The following is a 26717-nucleotide window of genomic DNA, read 5'->3' on the forward strand; positions in this document are numbered from 1 at the left end:
CAAGTCACTCTCTTCAAGCCAATTCACGTCCCATATCCGCTCCCTGGCAGCAGGTCTTGGGCACGACCCAAAAGTCATTTCGGGCCATTCATTCCGCATCGGGGCAGCATCGTCAGTTTCAAGACACCAAGTCCCCGCTCATGTTATCCGGTCAATGGCGCGCTGGAGATCGTCATGCTTCAGCAGGTACATACCCAATCCGCACAGGGAAATCTCCCATGCTTTTCAGTTATTGGCGTTGTAGGTTATGCGTGTTGGAAGAATACGAATAAATTGGTCTAGTCAACATAGTGTCCTTGATTTTTGCCCTCTCCAGGCCTACCCACGCCCGTGGCTCCAGGCACAACTCAGCATATAGTTCAGGTTTGGCATGCCTTACCCACGATCAGTATGTGTTCAGCCCAGCCCATAAGTATTAAGGCTGATGTCAGCCTGTATTTGTGGGCAGGGCGTCAGTGCCCTATATATACCTGCCACTCCTATCCACCGTTGGTGTGTCTCACTTACCCCTCCCTCCCACCCCTTTTTTCATACACTCCAATAGGGTACGCCCTCTCCAGGCCTATCCACGCCCGTGGCTCCAGGCACAACTCAGCCATATAGTTCAGGTTTGGCATGCCTTACCCACGATTAGTACGTGTTCAGCCCAGCCCATAAGTAATTGCTTCTGCACATTTACTATGGCAACTTTCTTGATATTGTTCATGCCAAAATTCTCGCACACCTCGTTTTAGACAAATTTATTATTCAGATATGACAGAAAGAATGACTTTTTCTAACATTGTCAACATTTTGTGGTTTTAGACTAAAATGTGGGCATGGCCATCTTTTGTCGATCCTTTAGATACATTTATGAAGTTGAAATCCAAATTCTTGTCCTAAAAGTGGTGCAGATTAGGCCTAGTTAGAGATGATCTAAAGTTTTTGGCAGACCGAATTTTGATGATTAGGACACATTTTGTGATCAGGGAAATAGAAATTGAGACCATACTTTACATATATGGCATACAGTGGTTTAAAAATAAACTATACTTCCCCTCACCATTTTACTGTCGCTGATATTTCAACACTGCTTTGATCCCCACTGCTCTCCATTTTCTTTTTTTAACTCAATACACGAGAAGTTGCCTGCTCAGCCAATCACTGGCAGTACTGCTGACCCATCTCAGTCAGTGATTAGCTGAGCCCACCTTCCTGGGCATTTTCTGCATGTCAAGCCAGGAACAGGAAGTAGAGTGCAGCAGGGACCAGAGCATTGTTGGAATGGCAACAACAGTGAGTTGGTGAGGGCAAGTATGGCTTTTTAGGTTTTGCCACTGTATGCCATATAAAAAATACGTAATACTATTAGACAACCCCTTTAACATGTACAGTGAAAGTCATCACTTTAAAGATGTCGCCCACTCAGGAGGCCGGTCACGTACATTTAACCCCTCAGATGCTCTGGTCAAATGTGACCATTGCATCTGAGCAGTAAAGATGCGGGAGCCGCATGCTCCCACACCTGTAACAGCCTTCTCTGGCTGAGATAGGGGAAGCTGTTATATGCTAATGATATCTCAGAACCTCAAGCAAGCTCCAATACCTATCACTGGTATATTCCAATACAGGCAGACAAGTTGATGCACTGTATTGGAATACACTGAATGGAGTGTTCTGTGATGTATAAATAGCCTTCACAGAATATCTTTGGCAATCTAATGATTGCTGGTTATAGTCACCTGGGATGACATTATAAAAATAAAATAAAATAAATAAATGACAAGATAAAAGTCATAAAAGTTTAAATCACCCCCCTTTCCTCAAAATAAAAATATAAACCTTTTTTTTTTTTCAAATAGGCATTGCTGTATCTGAAAACTCTCTTACTATTAAACTATAACAATATTTATCCCATTTGGTGAATGCCATTATGGAAAAGAAAATTTAAAAAAAGGCCAATTTGCCATTTTTTGTCACTTTGACTCACAATTTTTTTTAATAAAAAGTGATCAAAAAGTCACACACACACTTCAAAATGGTATCAATGAAAAGTACATATCACCCTGCAAAAAATAAGCTCTCATACAGCTCCATAGACATAAATAAATAAAAGTAAGTGTTGGAAAATGGCAATGAAAAGAAATTAATTTACAAGTACAAGAAAAACTATAAAATTATAGTATCACTGTAATTGCACTGACATGTAGAATTTAAGTAACAGGTCAATTTTACCACATAGGGAACTCCATAAAAACAAAGTCCATAAATCCGTGGCGAAATTTTATTTTTTTCCAATTTCACCCCATTTCAAAAATGTTGCCTGCTCTCCACTACATCATATGCAGTGGTAAATGGTGGAAAGTAAAACTTGTCCCACACAAAAAACAAGCCCTCAAACGTCTATGTGAACAGAAAAATAAAAAAGTTATGGCTCTTGGAAGGCAGGGAGTTAAAAACAAAACACAAAAACGGAATCCCAAATGACGCAAAATGGACATTTTCTTTAATATCATGCTTCATATTTAAGTATTTAATTCCCCAGACCACTGGACTTCATAATGGAAGGAAACTCACAAAAAGGAAAAAAAAATGGCCATTCAATTCACGTAATTTGTCAGATTAAAGTAAAAAAAAACACAGCTACAAGATTTTTGCACCAAATAGCATACATTTTTAGATGGACAGTAATAAGAAAAATTGCACTCTGTCCTACATAATTGTAATTCCAGTTTTACAGGAATCTACAAACAAACTTAAAGGGGTTGGCTGAGATAATTAAAAATAACATAAATAAACCCTAAAATGGCTTTAAAAAAATCTTATATTCACCCTTTTCTTCGGAGCCATTCTCTACAGCGCTGGTACAGTTTTCCTCTGAGGACCATGTTCAGCCTCCAAATGATTGGCCACAGTGATCACATGCTCTATTCAGGCTCATCACCACTGCGGTTTGTAAACAAACAACGGCAGGCAAACTGTATAAGCGACGCAGAGAATGGTGCTGGAAAAAAGAGTGGGTATAAAAAACTAATATTTTACATCATTTTAAGGTTTATCTAAGATTTTTAATTATCTCGGACAAACCTTTAATGCCTCTAGAATATCTTGTAATGATGCAGTCTGACCTACATTACTTAAAGATATTTTGTTCTGTTTGCCCCAGTCTAGGGAAAATGTTGTCAGACCTTCGCAACACACCACAATAAGCAGCTAGCCCTATATCATGGCTTTATGTTTCTTTGGTGCATCAACCTTGAATCTTAGTTGATATTGGTTAAAAAAAATATATATATATTAAATAGGGATGAGCGAACCTGAACTGTATAGTTCGGGTTCGTACCGAATTTTGGGGTGTCCGTGACACGGACCCGAACCCGAACATTTTCGTAAAAGTCCGGGTTCGGGTTCGGTGTTCGGCGCTTTCTTGGCGCTTTTTGAAAGGCTGCAAAGCAGCCAATCAACAAGCGTCATACTACTTGCCCCAATAGGCCATCACAGCCTTGCCTACTATTGGCATGGCTGTGATTGGCCAGTGCAACATGTGACCCAGCCTCTATATAAGCTTGGGTCACGTAGCGCTGCACGTCACTCTGCTGATTCAAGCTGCGACGTTAGGGCGAGATTAGGCAGATTAACTCCTCTAAAAGACTTCATTCTGTGATCGATCTGCAGCTGTGGATCATTGAAGTGCTATTATTGACTTGCTCACTTTTTTGAGGCTGCCCAGAGCGTTTTTAGATCACTTTTTTTCTGGGGTGATCGGCGGCCATTTTGTGACTTGTGGTGCGCCAGCACGAGCTATCAGCAAGTGTATTTAACCATCGATAGTGTGGTTATTTTGTGCTATATCCTACATCAGCTGCAGGCTGAGCCTGTGTCACCGAAGTGCATTTAACCATCAACAGTCTGGTTATTTTTTGGCCATATACTACATCAGCTGCAGGCTGAGCCTGTTTCACCCAAGTGCATTTAACCATCAACAGTCTGATTATTTTTTGGCCATATACTACATCAGCTGCAGGCTGAGCCTGTGTCACCCAAGTGCATTTAACCATCAACAGTGTGGTTATTTTTTGGCCATATATTACATCAGGGGCAAGTTGAGCCTGTCACCCAGCGCCTAAAAAATAGACCTGACATTTCTATTCAACCAAATCTGCACAGTTTTAGCTGGTCAAGTTATTTGTAGTGACCGTCAAAGCAGACTTTTTGTTCTGGGTTGAAAAAGCATTCCCAAATTTGCCATTCTGAAAATAACTAGTTTGTGGTATTTGAGGCCTACTTGAAATCTATCCCAAAAAGAAAATCTTACATTGAAGTTATTGATAGTGTCATTCAGAAAAACCTAAGACACACGCTAGCGTGCTGATAGAAGTGTCATTCTGTGATTTAACCTATAACTGTCACACAGCGCAAAAAAAAACAGGTCTCACATCTCTATTCAACCAAATCTGCACAGTTTTAGCTGGTCAAGTTATTTGTAGTGACCGTCAAAGCAGACTTTTTGTTCTGGGTTGAAAAAGCATTCCCAAATATGCCATTCTGAAAATAACTAGTTTGTGGTATTTCAGGCCTACTTGAAATCTATCCCAAAAAGAAAATCTTACATTGAAGTTATTGATAGTGTCATTCAGAAAAACCTAAGACACACGCTAGCGTGCTGATAGAAGTGTCATTCTGTGATTAAATGCTATGACATGAATACAGATTCTGCGCTGACATAAGGCCAGATTCTCTGTTACGGGACCTCTCTCCTCTGCCTGGGTGCCTGGGCCTAAATGTGTGACAGTGGCCTGTTCCAGTGGTGGGTGACGTAAAGCCTGATTCTCTGCTATGACATGAAGACAGATTCTGCGCTGACATAAGGCCAGATTCTCTGTTACGGGACCTCTCTCCTCTGCCTGGGTGCCTGGGCCTAAATGTATGACAGTGGCCTGTTCTAGTGGTGGGTGACGTGATGCCTGATTCTCTGCTATGACATGAAGACAGATTCTGCGCTGACATAAGGCCAGATTCTCTGTTACGGGACCGCTCTCCTCTGTCTGGGTGCCGGGGCCTAAATGTGTGACAGTGGCCTGTTCCAGTGGTGGGTGACGTGAAGCCTGATTCTCTGCTATGACATGAAGACAGATTCTGCGCTGACATAAGGCCAGATTCTCTGTTACGGGACCTCTCTCCTCTGCCTGGGCCTAAATGTGTGACAGTGGCCTGTTCCAGTGGTGGGTGACGTGATGCCTGATTCTCTGCTATGACATGAAGACAGATTCTGCGCTGACATAAGGCCAGATTCTCTGTTACGGGACCTCTCTCCTCTGCCTGGGTGCCTGGGCCTAAATGTGTGACAGTGGCCTGTTCCAGTGGTGGGTGACGTGATGCCTGATTCTCTGCTATGACATGAAGACAGATTCTGCGCTGACATAAGGCCAGATTCTCTGTCACGGGACCGCTCTCCTCTGTCTGGGTGCCGGGGCCTAAATGTGTGACAGTGGCCTGTTCCAGTGGTGGGTGACGTGAAGCCTGATTCTCTGCTATGACATGAATACAGATTCTGCGCTGACATAAGGCCAGATTCTCTGTTACGGGACCTCTCTCCTCTGCCTGGGTGCCTGGGCCTAAATGTGTGACAGTGGCCTGTTCCAGTGGTGGGTGACGTGATGCCTGATTCTCTGCTATGACATGAATACAGATTCTGCGCTGACATAAGGCCAGATTCTCTGTTACGGGACCTCTCTCCTCTGTCTGGGTGCCTGGGCCTAAATGTGTGACAGTGGCCTGTTCCAGTGGTGGGTGACGTGATGCCTGATTCTCTGCTATGACATGAAGACAGATTCTGCGCTGACATAAGGCCAGATTCTCTGTTACGGGACCTCTCTCCTCTGCCTGGGTGCCTGGGCCTAAATGTGTGACAGTGGCCTGTTCCAGTGGTGGGTGACATGAAGCCTGATTCTCTGCTATGACATGAATACAGATTCTGCGCTGACATAAGGCCAGATTCTCTGTTACGGGACCTCTCTCCTCTGCCTGGGCCTAAATGTGTGACAGTGGCCTGTTCCAGTGGTGGGTGACGTGATGCCTGATTCTCTGCTATGACATGAAGACAGATTCTGCGCTGACTTAAGGCCAGATTCTCTGTTACGGGACCGCTCTCCTCTGTCTGGGTGCCGGGGCCTAAATGTGTGACAGTGGCCTGTTCCAGTGGTGGGTGACGTGAAGCCTGATTCTCTGCTATGACATGAAGACTGATTCTGCGCTGACATGAAGCCAGATTCTCTGCTATGGCATGAAGAGACTGATTCTCTGCTGACATGAAGCCAGATTCTTTGCTATGGCATGAAGAGACTGATTCTCTGCTGACGTGAAGCCAGATTCTCTGCTATGGGACCTCTGTCCAATTGATATTGGTTCATTTTTATTTTTTTAATTTTAATTTTAATTCATTTCCCTATCCACATTTGTTTGCAGGGGATTTACCTACATGTTGCTGCCTTTTGCAGCCCTCTAGCTCTTTCCTGGGCTGTTTTACAGCCTTTTTAGTGCCCAAAAGTTCGGGTCCCCATTGACTTCAATGGGGTTCGGGTTCGGGACGAAGTTCGGATCGGGTTCGGATCCCGAACCCGAACATTTCCGGGAAGTTCGGCCGAACTTCTCGAACCCGAACATTCAGGTGTTCGCTCAACTCTAATATTAAATAATGCAAGTGCAACTACAGTGAGCCCAGGAGAAAAGGAGAAGATAAGAGGAGTAGTAGTAACAATAGTGGAGGTTTGGATACTCACTCTCACCTGGGCCGTGCAGTGATGAGAAGGGTGCATTTTTTCTTCCCTTTGGGTCTCACCCTCGTTTTTGGCCTCCAATGCTGCCTTGCATCTAACAATTCATCACCATCAAGGGCACACCAAACCACCATCAGTCTGAAGAATCCTTAGAACCAGAGTGTGTCCTGAAGTAAGTAAAAGGTGTGCCCTTCCTATAATTCCATGTCCCAGGGAGTGTCCAAACTGTGAGTACAACTACTCCCATCCTCCACACTGCAGTAACTTGTTTACTCCTCTTTGTCTCGGCTTGAACTCTAGACCAACTGTATTCTATATTGGGAGCATGGAAGGGTGGAAACAGCGTTACCAAGTGGCACCGGTTAAGACCTGTTAACTCCTTGTGACACTTACAGACAGTAAATGTGCAGATCATATGTAAAACCACATTGTCAACTCTTGGTAGTGGAGCACCGCCTTGCAGTGGGCCACTGCATAACTGTGTGAAAAAGTATGCCATTCTAAGCATGTACCTCCCTCTCGAATACAATAGCTGTGACTATTTTTTTAACCCTTTTATGTTAAATTACAGGGCAAATAGTATAACAGTCTCTGCTTTTGACCAAAATCCCCCTGCCCCTTCTTAGGGTATGTTCACACATTTTTTGCAGCAATTTCTATGACTGTCCCATTCAACACTATTCAGTATGGTATTTATAGCTCATGCTGCTCTGTGTACTGACGCTGAACACTACACTTTATTGTTTCTTTTTTGGCTAGTGTTTACAGGTGACACTTTGGTCACTTGGCTGTTAACGTTTACAGAAGGCTCTTTATTGGTATTGTTTATATGGGATACGCTGCTGATGCTTATGGGTGACCTCTCTTAATTTTGATAATGAGGAATACTTTCTTGATATTCATGGGTGGGCACTGAACTGTTATTATTACCGTGGTCTTTCAGCTGGTGTTTTTGGTGCACCCCCAACTGATGTTAGTTATAGAGGACAATTAGCTATTATTGCTCATGGTGCATTCAGCTTGTATTGATGAAAGTGGGGAAAAAAAGCTACCTTTTTACACATACTGTATGTAGGCCAAAGTTCTATGATGACAGCAACTTGCTCTCTTTGCCCTGCAAAAACCATTGTGGTCAGTAGAGGTTGCACCTTAGGCACCTACCCATGGACACCTCTAAGTAAATGCAACCTTAACTACATTCATGCATTAAACTGATTTTCAGACATTTCTGCTACAAATCTGCTACATATGAAGATATTCTAAATGTCCCTCCTTCTATACTACAATAAAATACATTTTATACGAGCAGAGGCCATATTTAAAGATCTGACAACCGAAGCAAGAGACTGTTGGGAAGAGGTTTAATTGTTTTGAGATATATCAGATATTTTGTTAATTTTGTACAAAATAATTTTTTTGTAAAGCAAGAAAAAAATTCAGCTTTTTTCTTTACAATGTTCCTTGGGCAGATTAAATAATGGGATATTTTAATAGATTGGGGTCATTGTATATGAAATGAAAGAAGGATTTAAGTATCTTTATTATTGTTTATATTTAAAAAAAATACTGACTTTTTTTTACACCTTTGTTTAGTCCACTTAGTGGACTTGAGCATGTAATCTTTTTATTGCTTGAAATAAGCACTGTAATTCTCCTGTATTACAGTGCAAAGTCATTCTGACAGGCAGGCTAGTACATCCTGGTGGAGGATAAAACCCTTCAGAAGCCTCCTGGCTGCCAATCCAAGTGGTCAATACCCTGCAATTGCATTCATTTGATGTTAATTGGAGGACTGTGGGATTACTCTGGTCACTATTGGCTGTAGCATCTAAGAGTTTAAACTGCTGGGATTGGAATTGTCTCCGATCCTGGCATTGAGAGCTGGATATCTGCTGAATAATACAGCCAGAACCTGCAAACCATGGCACAGGCCCAGCTCTTGAGCCCGCACCATCATTGTGACATACCATCATTGTGACATACTATTACGGCACAGCTGTAAGTGGTTAATAATGGGCGGAAAAAGAAGGGGTGAAATATTTTCATTGATGCCCTATCCTCATCCTGTCCATAATTCTCCCAATGCAACATTGTACAGGTGAAAAATAGACTATAGTGCAAAAAATTAAACAAGAGAGAGAATCTATTAGCACATATTAAGGCAGCAGAGGATGGCAGGAAATGAAATGGCATGCTGAATATTAAAATTCATTTCTAACTTTTCATCAAAGGTTATTCTATCTGAATGACTGATTGCTTGGCTCGCAAAACCAGGGTACTGATGAAATGCTTTACAGCTACTTTCACCTTAAAGTATTTTATTCTGCAGATGGTGTGAAAACTGTTTGTAGTATAGAATAATCCTGCTCCCCATACAGTTGCAAGAAAACTCTCTATAAAATAAAAAATTCATATCGGGTATATACAGTTGTAAGAAAAAGTATGTGAACCCTTTGGAATGATATGGATTTCTGCACAAATTGGTCATAAAATGTGATCTGATCTTTATCTAAGTCACAACAATAGACAATCAAAGTATGTGAACCCCTAGACTAATGACATCTCCAAGAGCTAATTGGAGTGAAGTGTCAGCCAACTGGAGTCCTATCAATGAGATGAGATTGGAGGTGTTGGTTATAGTTGCCCTGCCCTATAAAAAACACACACCAGTTCTGGGTTTGCTTTTCACAAGAAGCATTGCCTGATGTGAATGATGCCTCGTACAAAAGAGCTCTCAGAAGACCTACGATTAAGAATTGTTGACTTGCATAAAGCTGGAAAGGGTTATAAAAGTATCTCCAAAAGCCTTGTCTTCATCAGTCCACGGTAAGACAAATTGTCTACAAATGGAGAAAGTTCAGCACTGCTGCTACTGTCCCTAGGAGTGGCCATCCTGTAAAGATGACTGCATGAGCACAGCGCAGACTGCTCAATGAGGTGAAGAAGAATCCTAGAGTGTCAGCTAAAGACTTACAAAAGTCTCTGGCATATGCTAACATCCCTGTTAGCGAATCTATGCTACGTCAAACACTAAGCAAGAATGGATTTCATGGAAGGATACCACAGAGGAAGCCACTGCTGTCCAAATAAAACATTGCTGCACATTTATAGTTTGCACAAGAGCACCTGGATGTTCCACAGCAGTACTGGCAAAATATTCTGTGGACAGATGAAACAAAAGTTGAGTTGTTTGGAAGAAACACACAACACTATGTGTGGAGAAAAAGAGGCACAGCACACCAACATCAAAACCTCATCCCAACTGTGAAGTATGGTGGTGGGGGCATCATGGTTTGGGGTTGCTTTGCTGTGTCAGGGCCTGGACGAATTGCTATCATCGAAGGAAAAATGAATTCCCAAGTTTATCAAGACATTTTGCAGGAGAACGTAAGGCCATTTGTCCACCAGCTGAAGCTCAACAGAAGATGGGTTTTGCAACAAGACAACGACCCAAAGCATAGAAGTAAATCAACAACGGAATGTTTTAAACAGAAGAAAATACGCCTTCTTGTGTGGCCCAGTCGGAGTCCTGACCTCAATCCGATTGAGATGCTGTGGCATGACCTCAAGAAAGCGATTCACACCAGACATCCCAAGAATATTGCTGAACTGAAACAGTTCTGTAAAGAGGAATGGTCAAGAATTACTCCTGACCGTTGTGTACGTCTGATTTGCAACTACAGGAAACATTTGGTTGAAGTTATTGCTGCCAAAGGAGGTTCAACCAGTTATTAAATCCAAGGGTTAACATACTTTTTCCACCTGCACTTTGAATGTTTACATGGTGTGTTCAATAAAAACATGGTAACATTTAATTCTTTGTGTGTTATTACTTTAAGCAGACTGTGATTGTCTATTGTTGTGACTTAGACGAAGATCAGATCACATTTTATGACCAATTTGTGCAGAAATCCATATCATTCCAAAGGGTTCACATACTTTTTAATGCAACTGTACTTTACCAAAGAGGAGTTGCAGTGACATACTGTAAATACCATAGATGGGGGACAATTGCTATGCCGGACTTTGACTGACAGAGGCCCCAGCTCTCGTTGGCGCTGTTTGGGTGGGAAGAACCTTTTAAAACTCTGTATTTTTGGCAAAATAGTGGTTGGGAATTTAGCCTAAAGGTCGTGGTTGCTTTTGTTATCGCACCCTTTGCTTGGGTCAGAATTTTAGCAAAAAAACATATTAGTCCATAGCAACCAATCAAATTCCACCTTTCATTTTTTACAGCTCTTTTGGAAAATGAATTGTGGTATCTGATTGGCTGCTATGGGCAACTAATCCAGTTTTACTTTACACCAGTTTAATAAATCTTCCGCATATTTTTATTTTTTTATGAATTTCTTACCAAACATTACTATTTTACATTTTTTATGAAGGCTGTAATTGTAAAGTGTTGGTTGGCGTATACATATTGTGCTAATTTCTAGGAGAGTATGGAGGCATAACACGATTGTTACTAAGGTTGTATTTGCATTTGTCAAAGTATGATAACTGATCTGTAAGCTAAAGGATCTAACAGCGATATAGACATAAATATAAAAATACATGGCTGCCAGGGATCTTCTGGTTCTTATGGCTGAAATAGAGTTTTGTCCTTGAGGGGTCAAAGCTGATGTAAAAGTAAAGCAATCTGATACTAACCATATATACACCTTTACAGTATAGGTCAGGGAGGTCACAACATTGCAGGGTATACAGTATATGTTGCAGAAATTGTAGAGCATAGGAAGAAAACTTTTATTTTCTAAAGAAACATGAACGGCCATGAGTTTGAGCAGCAAACTACTTACTGGACAAAGCTTTTTCAGTCTGACGTCTTGTAATAATGGAAAAGCTATTGTTAAGTGGCAATGCAGCAAAGTTCAATTTCTGACAGACATGTACACAATTTCTTTGCTTGCCATTATTTTTGTATATGTACCAAAGCATTTTCTATTCAACCTGCTACAGTTCACTGTGCTAGACAAGGGCGTTACAATAATAATGGACTAGTGGTGTGATGTCAATGTAAAATCACATTATATTTAATTGTAATGAAATCAGGGGAGGCCTTATTCACACATCAGTGTTTGATCAGTGATTTCCATCAGTGATTGTGAGCTAAAACCAAGTGCACATCAGAAACACAGAACGCCTACAAATCTTTCCATTAACCCCTTAGCGCAGAACGCCATGCATGTACGGCGTTCATTTAAATGCTCCCCGGCCGAGATCGCGCACCTGAAGCGCAAATTACCTGACTGTGTCAGGGACCGAACAACTCCCCCTTGACCGCCAGGGACCGATCAGCAGTGTTCCCGGCCGCAGATCACACACCACACATTATTTCTTACCCACGAGTGATCTCCTCCTCTTCTGGCATTCGGCTCTCACTGAAATGAGAGGATCGGAGATGAGAAATAGCTTTCTGTACATAATTCATTGTGATTGGTCCACAGTCAGGAACGGACCAATCACAATGAGTTATGTACAGAACGCTATCTCTCATCTTCGATTCTCTCATTTCAGCAAGAGAAGTGATCGGAGCCAGAGTGAAACAGACCTGTGAAAAAAAACAAAAAAAACACATACTCCAAAAGTGCCCCTCATTTGTCCCCTGTGACCCTCATCACCCCTCATTTGTCCCGTGTCCTTCATCACCCCTCATTTGTCCCCTGTACCTGTCACTGTGTGCTGTCTGCCAATAGTGACAGTACATCAGCACACCAGTCCCTGTCATCCATACTGTCAGTAACCAGTCAGTAACCTGTTTTTGGCAATTCATTAGGGTTAGTTAGGGAGTTATCAGGGTTAGAGCTCTAGTTTTAGGATGAGTTAGACGTTTATTGGAAATAATAAATAAATAAATAATGAATAAAAAATATTGGACGTCAGTACATGTCTCCGACTCCGTTTCAAACCCCCCATACCTCCGAATCTCTATCTTCTATCCGTGACCAGTCCTTGTCACTGAATTTGCCAGCAGTGACAAATTTCTGTCACCAGTGATATAAAGCTCCACTGCTTTTGGAGCATTTTTTTATTTATTTTTTTCTGCATAAAAAAAAATTAATATATATATATATATATATATATATATATATATATATACAATTTTACAAATTTACTAAATTTCTCAACGGGTGTACAGCGCCGAGGAGGCTTATGCCATACTAGCCTCAGAGCCTGACTCTGACAGTGGAGAAGAAGAATCTTTGCTTATGTATAGCTCTTCTTCTGATTCATCAGTTGACGAACCCTCTCACAGACGCAGTAGAGTTAGAAGCGCATCAGCTTCTACAAATTACCCCAGCTGGACTTCTGCTACTAACACGCCAATATACCGTACCATTATGTCCAGGACATAATGCAGATTGTCCACCCCCTAATCATCCAGGATACGATCGTTTATACAAAATTCGGCCCTTTATAGATCATTATAATCTCAAGTTTGCCCAGGTATACACCCCCCAAAAGCATCTGTCCATTGATGAACCCCTTGTGCACTTCAAGGGCAGACTGCATTTTCGCCAATACCTGCCCAACAAACGGGCCAGATATGGCATCAAACTCTACAAACTATGTGAAAGCCAAAGTGGCTATACACATAAATTTAGAGTTTACGAGGGAAAAGATTCAAAAATTTAACCCCCAGAGTGCCCCCCTCTACTTGGAATAGCAGGCAAAATAGTATGGGACTTGATTTACCCCCTGCTAGGTCAAAGGTACAACTTGTATCTTGACAACTTCTACACAAGTGTTCCACTACGGAAATGCCTGTTTTCCAGAGACACTGTTGTCCTGGGGAACTATCAGACAAAACCAAAAACATCTGCCTAAAAATTTTATAGACCAAAGAATAAGAGTGAGGGAAAGCAGTGGAGTTTGCAGTGATAACATGATACTTGTTAAGTACAAAGACAAGTGTGACATCTTTGTACTTACTACCATACATGTTGACAGATCCACCCCTGTTCCAGTTCGTGGATCCACAGAATCAGTCCCCAAACCTGTGTGCATCCAGGACTGTAATAAGTTTATGGGAGAGGTGGATCTGTCAGACCAGGTACTGCAACCATACACTGCCCTCCCCAAAATTCGGGCATAGTATAAAAAATCGGCATTGCACCTGACGCAAATTGCCCTCTATAATGCTTTTGTAATATACAGAAGTGCAGGAAACAGAGGAAAATTCCTGCACTTTCAAGAAAAAGTAATAAAGACCTTTTTATTTGGGGAACAGGAAGGGAAAGGGAGAAGGGCCACAGGAAGTGAGAGCAGAATAATACGAGGACAGCATTTCCCTGGGGTAGTTTCCCTCACAGAGACACGGAGAAGGCCACAAAAAAGTTGTCAGGTATGCTCCAGAAATGGAATCAGGAAAGACACAATTCATCATTGTGAGACGTGCCCCTCAAAGCCTGCTCTTTGCATAAAAGATTGTTTTAGAATCTACCACACCTCTGTTGACTTTTAACTAAACCCCCTTTGATCATTTTATAAAACACCCCCTTGAAACTGTATCCTGATAAAAATTCAAATTTCCCGTTTCTCCACATTTCAATTGGCATTCTAATAAAACCAATAACAAAGCTAAAAATTCTCATTACACCCCTAGATGAATACCTTGACAGGTGTTGTTTTATAAAAGGGGACTAGAACTTTGTATGTTCTGGTAGCTCAGTGCCTCTGCAATGTGATGACATATATTATACAACATATTTCTTTGATATAATTTGAGTCCCTTGTTTCTTTTAGCTGCTATATTTGGCGGCTATGTCCTACCATATAAAGCTTATATATATATACAATTTGTAGGATACCGAATACATCAGCTGTTGCTTATCAGTACACTGAACTTTACAGTGTGCCCATACAGAAGTCTACTGCCACATATGAAGTGTTCACATATTCAGAAGAGAATGGGTAACAAATTGTGGGTGTAATTTACTCTGTTACCCCTTGTGAAAATAAATAATGTGGGCCTACAGAGACATTTTCTTGTAAAAAATACAAATTTTAGTTTTCACAGCCAAATATTTCTAAATTCTATGAATCGCTTGTTGGGTCAAAGTGCTCGCCACATGCCTTGAAAAAATCCTTTGAGAGTGTAGTTTTCAAAATGGGGTCACTTCTTGGGGTTTTCCACTGTAGGGGTACCTCAGGGTGTCTTCAAATGTAACATGGCACCTGAAAATTATTCCAGCGAAATCTGCCCTCCAAAAGCCATATGGCGGTCCTTGCCTTTTGAACCCTGCAGTGTGCCCATATAGCAGTTTACGGACACATATGAGGTGTTGCCATATTCAGGAGAGAATGGGTAACAAATTGTGGGTGTAATTTACTCTGTTACCCCTTGTGAAAATAAATAATGTGGGCCTAAAGATACATTTTCTTGTAAAAAAATAAAAAAAAATGTTTTCACAGCCAAATATTTCAAAATTCTATGAATCGCTTGTTGGGTCAAAGTGCTCGCTACATGCCTTGGGGGTGTAATTTCCAAAATAGGGTCACTTCTTGGGGTTTTCCACTGTAGGGGTACCTCAGGGTGTCTTCAAATGTGACATGACACCTGAAAATTATTCCAGCGAAACCTGCCCTCCAAAAGCCATATAGCGGTCCTTTCCATCTGCGCCCTGCCGTGTGCCCATACAGCAGTTTCAGGCCACATATAGTGGGTTTCTGTAAACTACAGAATCAGGGCAATTAATATTGAGTTTGGTTTGGCTGTTAACCCTTGCTTTGTTACTGTAAAAAATTGACTAAAATGGAAAATCTGCCAAAAAAGTTTAATTCTTAAATTTCATCTCCATTTTCCATTGATTCTTGTGGAAGACCTAAAGGGTTAACAACGTTTGTAAAATCAGTTTTGAATACCTTGAGGGGTGTAGTTTCTAAAATGGGGTCATTTTTGGGTGGTTTCTATTATGTAAGCCTCACAAAGTGACTTCAGACCTGAACTGGTCCTTAAAAAGTGGGTTTTGGAAATTTTCTTAAAAATTTCAAGATTTCCTTCTAAACTTCAAGCCTTGTAACGTCCCCCACCCCAAAAAAAATAATGGCATTCCCAAAATGATCCAAACATGAAGTAGACATATGGGGAATGTAAATTAATAACTATTTTTGGAGGTATTACTATGTATTATAGAAGTAGAGAAATTGAAACTTTTTGGTAAATTTGGTATTTTTTTATAAATAAAAATGTTTTTTTTTACTCCATTTTACCAGTTTCATGAAGTACAATATGTGACAAGAAAACAGTCTCAGAATGGTCTGGATAAGTAAAGCATTTTAAAGTTATTTCCACACAAAGTGACACGTCAGATTTGCAAAAATCAGTCCGGTCCTTAAGGTGAAAAATGGCCCGGTCCTTAAGGGGTTAAACCTTATGTCTGTGGAGGCTCCACTCCTAGTTTTGGCTCCCAATCACTGATGGAAATCACTGATCGAACACTGACTATGTGAATATGGCCTAATACAGTAAAAAAAAAAGGATACTTGCTAAATGGAAATGATAATTATACGTTATACTAGAAGCTGGAATTAAAAGTTCAAGAACCTACACCCTCAAAAAAATGGCTTAAAGGGACCCTGTCATCAACTTTTTGCTGACCTCAATGAAGGCAGCATAAATTAGTGACAGAAATGTTGAGTTCAGCAGTGTGTCACTCATGAGCTAAAAGTAAGTGGTTGCCGAGAACCAGCATCATAACAATTAGAGCACAGGCCTAGAAAAAGAGTCAAATCTACCTGAGAAGAGTCATGGTAATTCATAATCTCCTGCTCTCTCACCCATCTGCTGATGATTGGCAGTTCTCTCCTAGAGAGAAAGAGAGAAAACTAGGTAGAAGACTGTCAGTCATCAGCAGGTGGGCAGGGAGAGCAGGACTTCATGAATAACCATGACTCTTCTCAGATGGCTGTGACTCTTTTCCAGGCCTAATCTGCAATGATTGTGATGCTGGTTCTCGGCAACCACTTACTTTTGACTTATAAATGACAGACCGCTGAAATCAACTTACTTGTCTCTTCTTTATACTGCCGTTAGTATGGACAGCATAAAGTTAATGACAGGTACCCTTTAACTCAGTACATTCCACTGCAGTTGATATTTATTACATTTGATCATTACAGAGATACTTTGATAATGTGTCCATGTAGCTTAGAGATTTTTGTTAAACTATGACTCTGTGAGGCATTTCTGAAATTACAGTCCTACCTTAAAACCCCCATTTTTCCCATGATAACATTTATGGTCCGGAGTGCCCTTTGATAGCTTTGGGTGATCATAGTAATATTGTTTGAGTTCGGTTCTTCATATACATCCTCACTGATGCTGTCTTCTATTCAAGTCAGTATGAATGTGGAACCTGAACATAAATGAAGATATGGATCCTTATAATAAATATTTATTTGACAATAATGAGTCACAAGCTCATACATGCAGTCTGAATAAGGCCTCATGCACACGACCGTTGCTGTGTTCCGTGTCCGTTGTTCCGTTTTCCGTGATTTTCTGCTGACCCATTGACTTTCAATGGGTCCGTTGAAAACTCGGATAATGCACCGTTTGTCATCCGCGTCCGTGATACGTGTTTCCAGTTCGTCAAAAAAATATGACCTGTCCTATTTTTTTCACGGACAACGGTGACCTTTCTTTAGGATAGAATAAAAGGAATCGTGACCAGCCATTGGCTTGAGAAAGGCTTGATATAAGTCGAAACGTTGTCTTGTGTTATATGTGAACTGAAATAAAACTTGAGGAAAAGAGAAGATGCTTTTATTCTTTACAGTTTGAAGTGGAGATGAGCCTGACCACTGGTGACCGTGCATCTTGCTAAAAATTGGGACTTTGGTGCTGTCTTCATATGCTATTGTCTATCCTCAGGATAGGTCATCAGTCTTTGATCCGTAAAGGTCCGACGCTCGGGACCCGCGCTTATCAGCTGTTTGAGAAGGCACCGGAGCTCCTGTGAGAGGCACAGTCTTCGCCTTACATTATATAGCAGCTCTGCTTGGTAACACAGCTTATCCCTATTCACTTCAACTGTGCTGAGCTGCGCCTAGGCACGTGACCGACGAAGGAGTTATCATTGGCCTAGGAGAAGCTGCCTTCTCAGACAGCTGATCAGCGGGGTCCTGGGTGTCAGACCCACACCAATCTACTGATGACCTATCATTATTTGCCTTCTGCTACAATTAAGGAACAGGAAACCAAAAAGAGAGAGAGAGTGAGTGAAGAGTCTTGTTACTATTGTTTATCCAGAAGGTCACTCTCCTATGGATGTGTTTCTTTTAGTTCTAATTTTAAAGGAACAAACCAATAATTAATTTGTCCATTAAGTACCATAAAGAATCTGCAGAAAAGCCTTTATTTACTTTTTTATAAAATGAAATTACTAATTACTTCCAAATTCCATTGCAAGATTTGATGTCTTTTATCTATTGTATGACTTTGGAATCAAATGTGTTTTTTGGGGTTTTTTTTAAAGAAAAAAATCTGTTTCCTAAGCAGTGGTCTCCACCCTGTGGTTCTCTGACTGTTGCATGTATACAACTTCCTGCCTGCTCTGATAACCTGAAGCAGTCTGGTCATGCTGAGAATAGTAGTTCTGCATCAGCTGAAGAGCCACAGATCACTGCTGTATTGAATATGTGGTGATTTTTGTTCACTGGTAGTGGCCGGTATTTTCAATAGAGCGTTATAAGGCTCTGTACACACTAACATCATGACTTCTGTTTATAATGAAAGCCATGACAGATCCATTTTAAAAATGCATCCAAACTGACTCTAATGGATTCTAATGACGTTTATGAGGTCCATCTAGGATCTGGTGTTTTGAAGGCAAGAATAATGTTACTGATTGCTTTTCTTGCAATTAGATATAACTTAAAGGGGTTGTCCGACTTATTTTTTTGTTCTTTCTATGTTCCTAACTAGGCAAATATAACAGCTTTCCAATTCACTCACTTTATCTCCAGTGGCTGGTTTCTCAGATTTCACTGAGGGTCACATGACCTGTGATGTCAGCTTCTCTCCCTGTCTGATAAAGGCCGTTTACAAGCCTGTAAACGAGACCACTGTGCTGGCCACGCCCCCTTCACTGCCGGGCTGCTCTCTCCTAGGAATCTTAACCCCTTCAGCTGCACAGACTGTGTAGCTGCAGCAGTGAAAATTCTGGGCACAGGAGCTAACAGACTAGAGAGAGCATTGCACAAGAAGGTAGGGGGAAGATCCTGCGTGTATTAGCAGTGTCATTATACAGCTGGGACTTGTAGTTCTACACTTACAAGTTGCTGTTGATTCTCCCAGCACTCAGGGCAGCTCTTGTATCCACTCCCTTAGCAGTGTCATTATACAGCTGGGACTTGTAGTTCTACACATACAACATGCTGCTGAGTCTCCCAGCAGGCAGACATGTCACTCAGGGCAGCTCTTGTAGCCACTCCCTTAGCAGAGCAGGGGGAGGGGCAGAGATTGTTTTTATTGCATGTAAACAAAGGGCCAGAAAAGAACCAGGGAAATGAGGAAATATATATTATTATTTTTTTTTTCATAAAACTTGCTTAGCTTAGTTATATATTGCTCCCCATCAGATTTTCAGTGGTATATATATTTTTTTTTTTCATAACTCGGACAACCCCTTTAATGGCCAACACAGGCTACTAACATACTGTAGATGTGAACAGAACCTAACATTAACTATTGTCTTAAAGCACTTTCAACATTTAGATTAAAATTATTAATACTTCCACTGAGAACCATACTGACATATTACTTTAACATATTTTTGTAAGGAAATTATACAATCCAACAAAAGCTCCAAGAAACTAAGCTGAATGCATTAAATCGTATCACTACTGAATATGTCTGTTTCAATTTACTTGGAACCTGGCAAGTTAACAAGATGGCTGTAGACAAGATAGACAGATAGGGAAATTGATGGTAATGATGATAGTGAATGTGGTGTCAGGAAGAAAGAAGTGTGTGTACAAGGGAGATGAACATGTTTTTATAATGCATATCTTATTGTCTTATTTACATCTTTGTAATGAGCTTTATCTTACTTTTCTAGACTGTCGTATAAGTGGCCCTCTGCTCACATACATTTCCTCAGTCCCTTTAAATTAATAGAATGAATTAACAGTCAAGTGCTTTTCCCCAATTATTTATTTTTTGATCTATAGTTCACTAGAGAGAGACTTTCTGGTTTAAGCATTCAGATTTACATAGGTGTACAGTAGCTCAAGGCTTTGTTAAAAAACCTGGTGTAATTCCTGCAGGTGCTCATGGCCAGCACTAGGTTGCTTGATGCTGTTTGAGGAAATTTCTATTGTCACAGTTCCTGGATGGTGGACCATAGAGTGTCCACATAGCACTACCCAATAAATTAGCTTCATCCTTTGTATTTCTCTTTCCATATGTTTAGGATTGCAACCTCTGGATGCACAGACCATTAGGCCAAGTTGTGCCTATTCAAGGGGTTGGCCACTATATAAATACTTTCCACTATATAGTGGGAGATAGGGTAAAAAAGAGTTTCCTAATATACTTTATTTAAAAAATCTGAATGGTAATGGTTTAATAATGAGCCCCTCCCCCTCAGCCCCGCTCTGCAAGCAGCCAGTTTGTCCATGGCTGCACGCGACATGCAGGAGCTTCAGAGAAAGCTTGTCCATGGCTTTATTCTAACTGCACATGCGCTGCTTTTCCTAATAAGAGCAGCTCATGCCCAGTCTGCCCCTGCCACTGACGCGCTCCCTGCTCTGTCTGTCTCTACAATCGGCTTATTCCTGTCAGAGTTCGGAGCGGGAAGAAAAGTAAGAGCACGTCTGATCCCCGACACGCTCTTACTTTTCTTCCCGCTCCGAACTCTGACAGGAATAAGCCGATTGTAGAGACAGAGTCGGAGCAGGGAGCGTGTCAGTGGCAGTGGCATGGATTTTTTTTAATGAAGTATATTAGGAAACTCATTTTTACCCTACCTCCCAATATATAGTGGCAAGCAGGGTGGATAAAAATCAATGATTTTTTTTTTTTTATCAAAAAAATCTTTTTTATTATTTATTTAAATCATATTCTTTTTATTTAAATCAGATTTTTTTTATTTAAATCACATTTTTTTATTTAAATTGATTTTTTTATATAAAATGCTTTTTGAGGAAAATATATTACCACCGAAAGGTTATTCCATCATGAAATAAAGATTTGTTTTTTAATTATGTAGAATAAGGCTGTATATGTTTAATTTTTTTGGTAAATAAATTCCATTAATCCATTCACAATGTCATGCTCTTCCAGAGGTTTTTGTAAGATTATTGGGCAGCTTTTCAGCCTGCAAGATATTATCACAGATGCTTGGTTTACTTTTGCAGTTCTCAAAACTGAATTTGACTCAGCAGAGATCACATGCCTCTTCTTCACAGCAAAAATGTTATAACATGAACAGAGTTGAGAAAAAAACCTTAATCCTAACTTCTACAAACCTATGAATGCAGAATCAACCTAATCAAACTAATTTGAAAAGTTGTTATTATATTATCTACTTGCATATTATAAGTTATACCACCAAGAATTAGTCTTTATGTAGAAAACTATGACTAAAATCAAGCCTTACTCACTAGTGATTTAAATCGTGATTTAAATCAGTTTGATTTAAATCAAATCCACCCTGGTGGCAAGTACTTATATAGTGGCCAACCCCTTTCAGTGTAGACACTGTGCAATTGTACAGGTCACACTCCCCTAAAGCCTGCACTGTATGTACTATTTATAACACTGGTATCACATATGTGGCACAGAACTCTCTGGATATTCCCATTTGGATTCTTACCATATGCATATGTCTGATAAGTGCAGGTCGCTCCATTTAAAGAATAGGATCTTATACACTGCAGTGAATGGAGAGATGGGTCTCTTCATCCGCTGCTATGGGAAAAAAGCCAAGCACACTTATCTGGCTGTTTTTAGAAATCCCATAGCAATGAATTTAATGAGAGATGGGTCCCGTGTTGACATAGGAGTGGGCAACATAGGTATCTGTCAGACATTTATGACACACCCAGTGAATATAAAAAAATATAATAGGACAGCACCACTTACTGGAACAAATAGTCCCTGATATGGCGGCGGTGCTCGTGGCGTTAGGGACCCCGCAAATGTAGAGAAATCTTCAGGGAAGTCACGGCACTCTCATACTTAAATCAAAACTTAGTGTTTAATCACACCGAAAGATACAGCAACGTTTCGACACACAGGTCTTTCTTTCTTTATGTAGCTTGAGAAAGACCTGTGTGTCGAAACGTTGAAACGTTGCTGAATCTTTCGGTGTGATTAAACACTAAGTTTTGATCAAGTATGAGAGTGCCGTGACTTCCCTGAAGCTTTCTCTACACCCAGTGAATATGCCATAAATGTTCAGATAGGAATGCACCTTTAAAGGGACACTGACAGGCCCAAAAAGCATATTTAGGTATATATATGACAGTACAGGTCTTATAAAGTGTATTAGAATCATCTAAGTATCCCCCCCTGTCCACCTTATAAATACAGTAATGTGAAGTTTTATAACCTGCTGGAATCGGGTTCAATCTGCCCAAGGGGCGGTGTTTCATCTCCACTTGCGCCCAGCCAGCCTCGCCCCAACTGCCGTTTGAAGCGCCGCCCAGCTCATCAATATTCACTTCACTGGGCGGCTACTAGTGTCCCCGGCCATCTTCAGCGCATGCGCCCGGCACCCTCACTGGCCGGGATTGCATCGCGCCTGCGCACAGTCGATTCTCAGAGGCCGATGCAGCCTCTGCTTTATGAGCATGCGCCGGGCACAGTTCAGAGCAGCGCTTCAGAGTAGCCTCCCAGTGAAGTGAATATTGATGAGCTGGGCGGCGCTTCAAAACGGCAGTTGGGGCGAGGCTGGCTGGGCGCAAGTGGAGATGAAACACCGCCCCTTGGGCAGATTGAACACGATTCAAGCAGGTTATAAAACTTCATTTTACTGTATTTATAAGGTGGACAGGGGGGATACTTAGATGATTTTAATACACTTTATAAGACCTGTACTGTCATATATATACCTAAATATGCTTTTTGGGCCTGTCAGTGTCCCTTTAAGTTCCATTTATCAAACAAAATGTTTAAAAAGTCTTAATAATTGTCTTAATCTTACTCTAGAAAAAGCGTAGGAGGTGTAAGAGTAACATCTCAAGGCAGAAGTGTTGGTCCAAAGCACAGCAACAGAAACTCCTGCAAAACTGACTTCAAAAATTCCCCTCATGAGAACCTTCCCCACTAATCGGAATTGTGGTACATTTAGTAAATCCCACCTATTGAAACAAATCAGCTTTATATACATATGACTAGGCAAACACTAAGGAAGCTTATATTTCTAAAATAAGGCATACAACATTGAGGTGTTCTTGTTTTTCTTGTCTGTCATATGAATTGATTACATTATGCAGAAGACAATATCTGCCTCCAGACATTTGTATAACAGTTATCTGGCAACCTATCATTTAGACAATGTGGTCAGATTAATTACCTTTTTTAGTCACATTGCAATTGCAATTTTTGCTGAATTTTGGTATATTACTCAATCAACCATGAGGGCCCTAGATTAGGATTCCTCATGCAGAACCATGTTGCTAATATTTACGGAGACTGGTGTGATCTCTTAACAGATATTTCAAGAACATCTCCTGGGGAGGAAAGGACTTCTCATTTAATGAAGATGGTTACCTCATCAATCCTTCGCTTGTGGTGATTGCTCTCAACAAGGAGAGGAGCTGGGAAGTGGTGAGTGCCTGTGGTTTTAGTAGCACTGAACTTAAGTTTTATGTGAACTGGTTGTTCAGTATTTCTCTTCAAATCTTCATATTAGGTGTTCCTTGTTCATGTTGTTTTGTTTTTATAGTACATGTTTTCCTGTTGCCAACAATATGATTTATAAAAATAAAGATTGGTGGGGGTCAACATGGTACATTGACCAAGCCAAACTGACTGATAATTTAAAGGAGATGTTTAGCGGGTAGCATTTTTAATAAAAGGATCAAGATGGTTTACAAAAATAAAAATAAAAAACCTACTCACCTCACTAATTTCTGGCAGCTCCTACTCCAATACTTTCAGGGTCCCCCATTGGTTGACTGAGCAGTCACATTGCCTGTGTCGGACAAGACCAGGTAGGACTGGCTGTGGACCTTGGACCTTGTGGACCTTGGAAACATCGGCACTTGGTAGTGCAGAAAAAAATTAGTTGGTATGACTTCTTTTACTGTTTAAATACATTCTAAGCAATCCATAAAATTTAGTTTTAAAGATTTTAAGATTGGCAAGACTAGGGATGATGTCACACTTGTAACTCTTTCAATTTCATTTGATATCATTGAGTTTTCCCTTCTCCCACCTGTGCTAAAATTTGTTGATCATTTACAGTTGCCCAGAGGCCCCTGACTCTAGTAATTTATGCAAGTTCAAATGTTCTCAAGGACAGCCTATCATCACCAGCCATGTTAAATGAGAATGGTAGGAATTGACTCATAAAAGTGATATGTAGTGTTTCAGCAGTGCTTGTTCACATTATCTAGACATAAGTACAAAACTGCCAAATGTTGTTAATATGATTCATAGGCAATGTTACGATTTTAGTGCATAAAACAAGTTATATTTTTCAAACATCTATTTGCGCCACTAACATAATTGAGGCTGGATTTAGACTGAAAGCTATGTTTCCTTACAGTCTAGGAAAAGACAACACGTTCTTAAGCAGGGAAGGTTATTGAGCATTACCTCTATTTTCACTGGCTTCTTACCATGCTCCTGCTCCCTATGTTCCCACCTGTGTATTTGCTCTGTGTTTCCTGTCACTTCTCTTTTCTGTCATATGTTCACTTAGGTCCTGCTTGTATTTTTCTTAAAGGGGTTATACCACAATTAATATAAGAAATGAAAATCAGAGATCATACAGTGCATGACTGACTATCTCTAAAAAAAAAGCTAGATCCAACCTTGAACATGGATCCAGAGATCTCCCCATTTATTGCTCTAATTACTCTGGTGGATTCATTTCAAGCTGGTGGCTCAGGGGTTGTGTCCTTTCTCAGGGATTTGTCCTTACTCAGGGGCATGTCCTTTCTTAAGTTGCATGTCCTTTTCCTGCAGCTCTCTCCCTGTCAGAACTCAGGGGATGTTTCCTGTCTGCTGTAGTTACCTCCCTGTAAAAACTTCCAGCAGTAGACATGGCTAGTGGCTGTTGAAGATGGAAACTAAGCAATTGCGTCCTCCTCAGCGATGTTACTAAGGAGCACAGAGAAATAAGGAAAAGAAAAAGGAAACTGTAGGTGGATCTGTACAGATTCCTGAAACACGAGCCTTGGTTCTGACTCCCCTGACTTTTAGTTGTGACTGCCCCTTGAAATGATTCCTGCCTTTGTCTCACAGTTGAATTCTTGGTTCTATGTCTAAGTCTACTTTTCAGTCTTGAATCCATGCTGTGTTCTCTACACTGACTCCAGTATTTCATTCTACCCTTTATGGGCAGCTCAGAGACTATTTAGAGAACAACGATCTGTGGGTGTTCACGGTGAATCATACAGACACCCTTTTGCAGATACATTAGCTAGCACCAATTCAAGTCTACAAGGTATAGATTGCTAAGGCCTCATGCACACGACCGTATTTTTTTGCGGTCCGCAAAACGGGGTTCCGTTTTTCCGTCATCCGTGACCGTTTTTTCGTCCGTGGGTCTTCCTTGATTTTTGGAGGATCCACGGACATGAAAAAAAAAGTCGTTTTGGTGTCCGCCTGGCCGTGCGGAGCCAAACGGATCCGTCCTGAATTACAATGCAAGTCAATGGGGACGGATTTGACGTTAACACAATATGGTGCAATTTCAAACGGATCCGTCCCCCATTGACTTTCAATGTAAAGTCAGGAGTTAATATACCATCGGATCGGAGTTTTCTCCAATCCGATGGTATATTTTAACTTGAAGCGTCCCCATCACCATGGGAACGCCTCTATGTTAGAATATACCGTCGGATTGGAGTTACATCGTGAAACTCAAATCCGACAGTATATTCTAACACAGAGGCGTTCCCATGGTGATGGGGACGCTTCAGGTTAGAATATACTAAAAGAACTGTGTACATGACTGCCCCCTGCTGCCTGGCAGGTGCTGCCAGGCAGCAGGGGGCAGCCCCCCCCTGTAGTTAACACATTGGTGGCCAGTGTGGCCGGGCCCCCCCTCCATCCCCTGTAGTTAACTCATTGGTGGCCAGTGCGGCCGGCCCCCCCTCCCCTGTAGTTAACTCATTGGTGGCCAGTGGGCCCCCCCTCCCCTGTAGTTAACTCATTGGTGGCCAGTGAGCCCCCCCTCCCCTGTAGTTAACTCATTGGTGGCCAGTGGCCCCCCCTCCCCTGTAGTTAACTCATTGGTAGCCAGTGGGCCCCCCTCCCTGTAGTTAACTCATTGGTGGCCAGTGTGGCTGGCCCCCCTCCCTCCCCTGTAGTTAACTTGTTGGTGGCCAGTGGGCCCCCCCCTCCCTCCCCCTCCTAATTAAAATCTCCCCCCTATCATTGGTGGCAGCGCAGTGTACCGATCGGAGTCCCAGTTTAATCGCTGGGGCTCCGATCGGTAACCATGACCTGTCACTTACCAGTAGGAGGAGCTCCCGGCCGGACCTGTCACTTACCAGTAGGAGGAGCTCCCGACCGGACGCAGACCATCGCAGCTCGCAGGTAAGTATAATGGTTCTACAAATTGCTAAGTAACCATGGCAACTGGGACTGCAGTAGCGTCCTGGTTGCCATGGTTACCGATCGGAGCCCCAGCGATTAAACTGGGACTCCGATCGGTACACTCCGCTGCCACCAATGATGGGGGGAGATTTTAATTAGGAGGGGGAGGGAGGGGAGAAGGCCCACTGGCCACCAACGAGTTAACTACAGGGGAGGGAGGGGGGCCGGCCGCACTGGCC

At 41.5% G+C, this 26717-nt stretch overlaps 1 protein-coding gene across 1 annotated transcript in view; it reads left to right on the forward strand.

The window, feature by feature from the left end:
• Positions 1-26717, forward strand: part of GRIN2D (glutamate ionotropic receptor NMDA type subunit 2D) — a 642162-nt gene that overhangs the window by 111529 nt on the left and 503916 nt on the right. The window contains exon 3 of the mRNA XM_040434835.1: positions 23421-23535. Within this exon, the coding sequence (XP_040290769.1) occupies positions 23421-23535 (115 nt within the window). The remainder of the gene's footprint in view (positions 1-23420; positions 23536-26717) is intronic.

Source organism: Bufo bufo, chromosome 1 (genome assembly GCF_905171765.1).
Source record: "Bufo bufo chromosome 1, aBufBuf1.1, whole genome shotgun sequence".
In the NCBI taxonomy this organism is placed as follows: domain Eukaryota; kingdom Metazoa; phylum Chordata; class Amphibia; order Anura; family Bufonidae; genus Bufo; species Bufo bufo.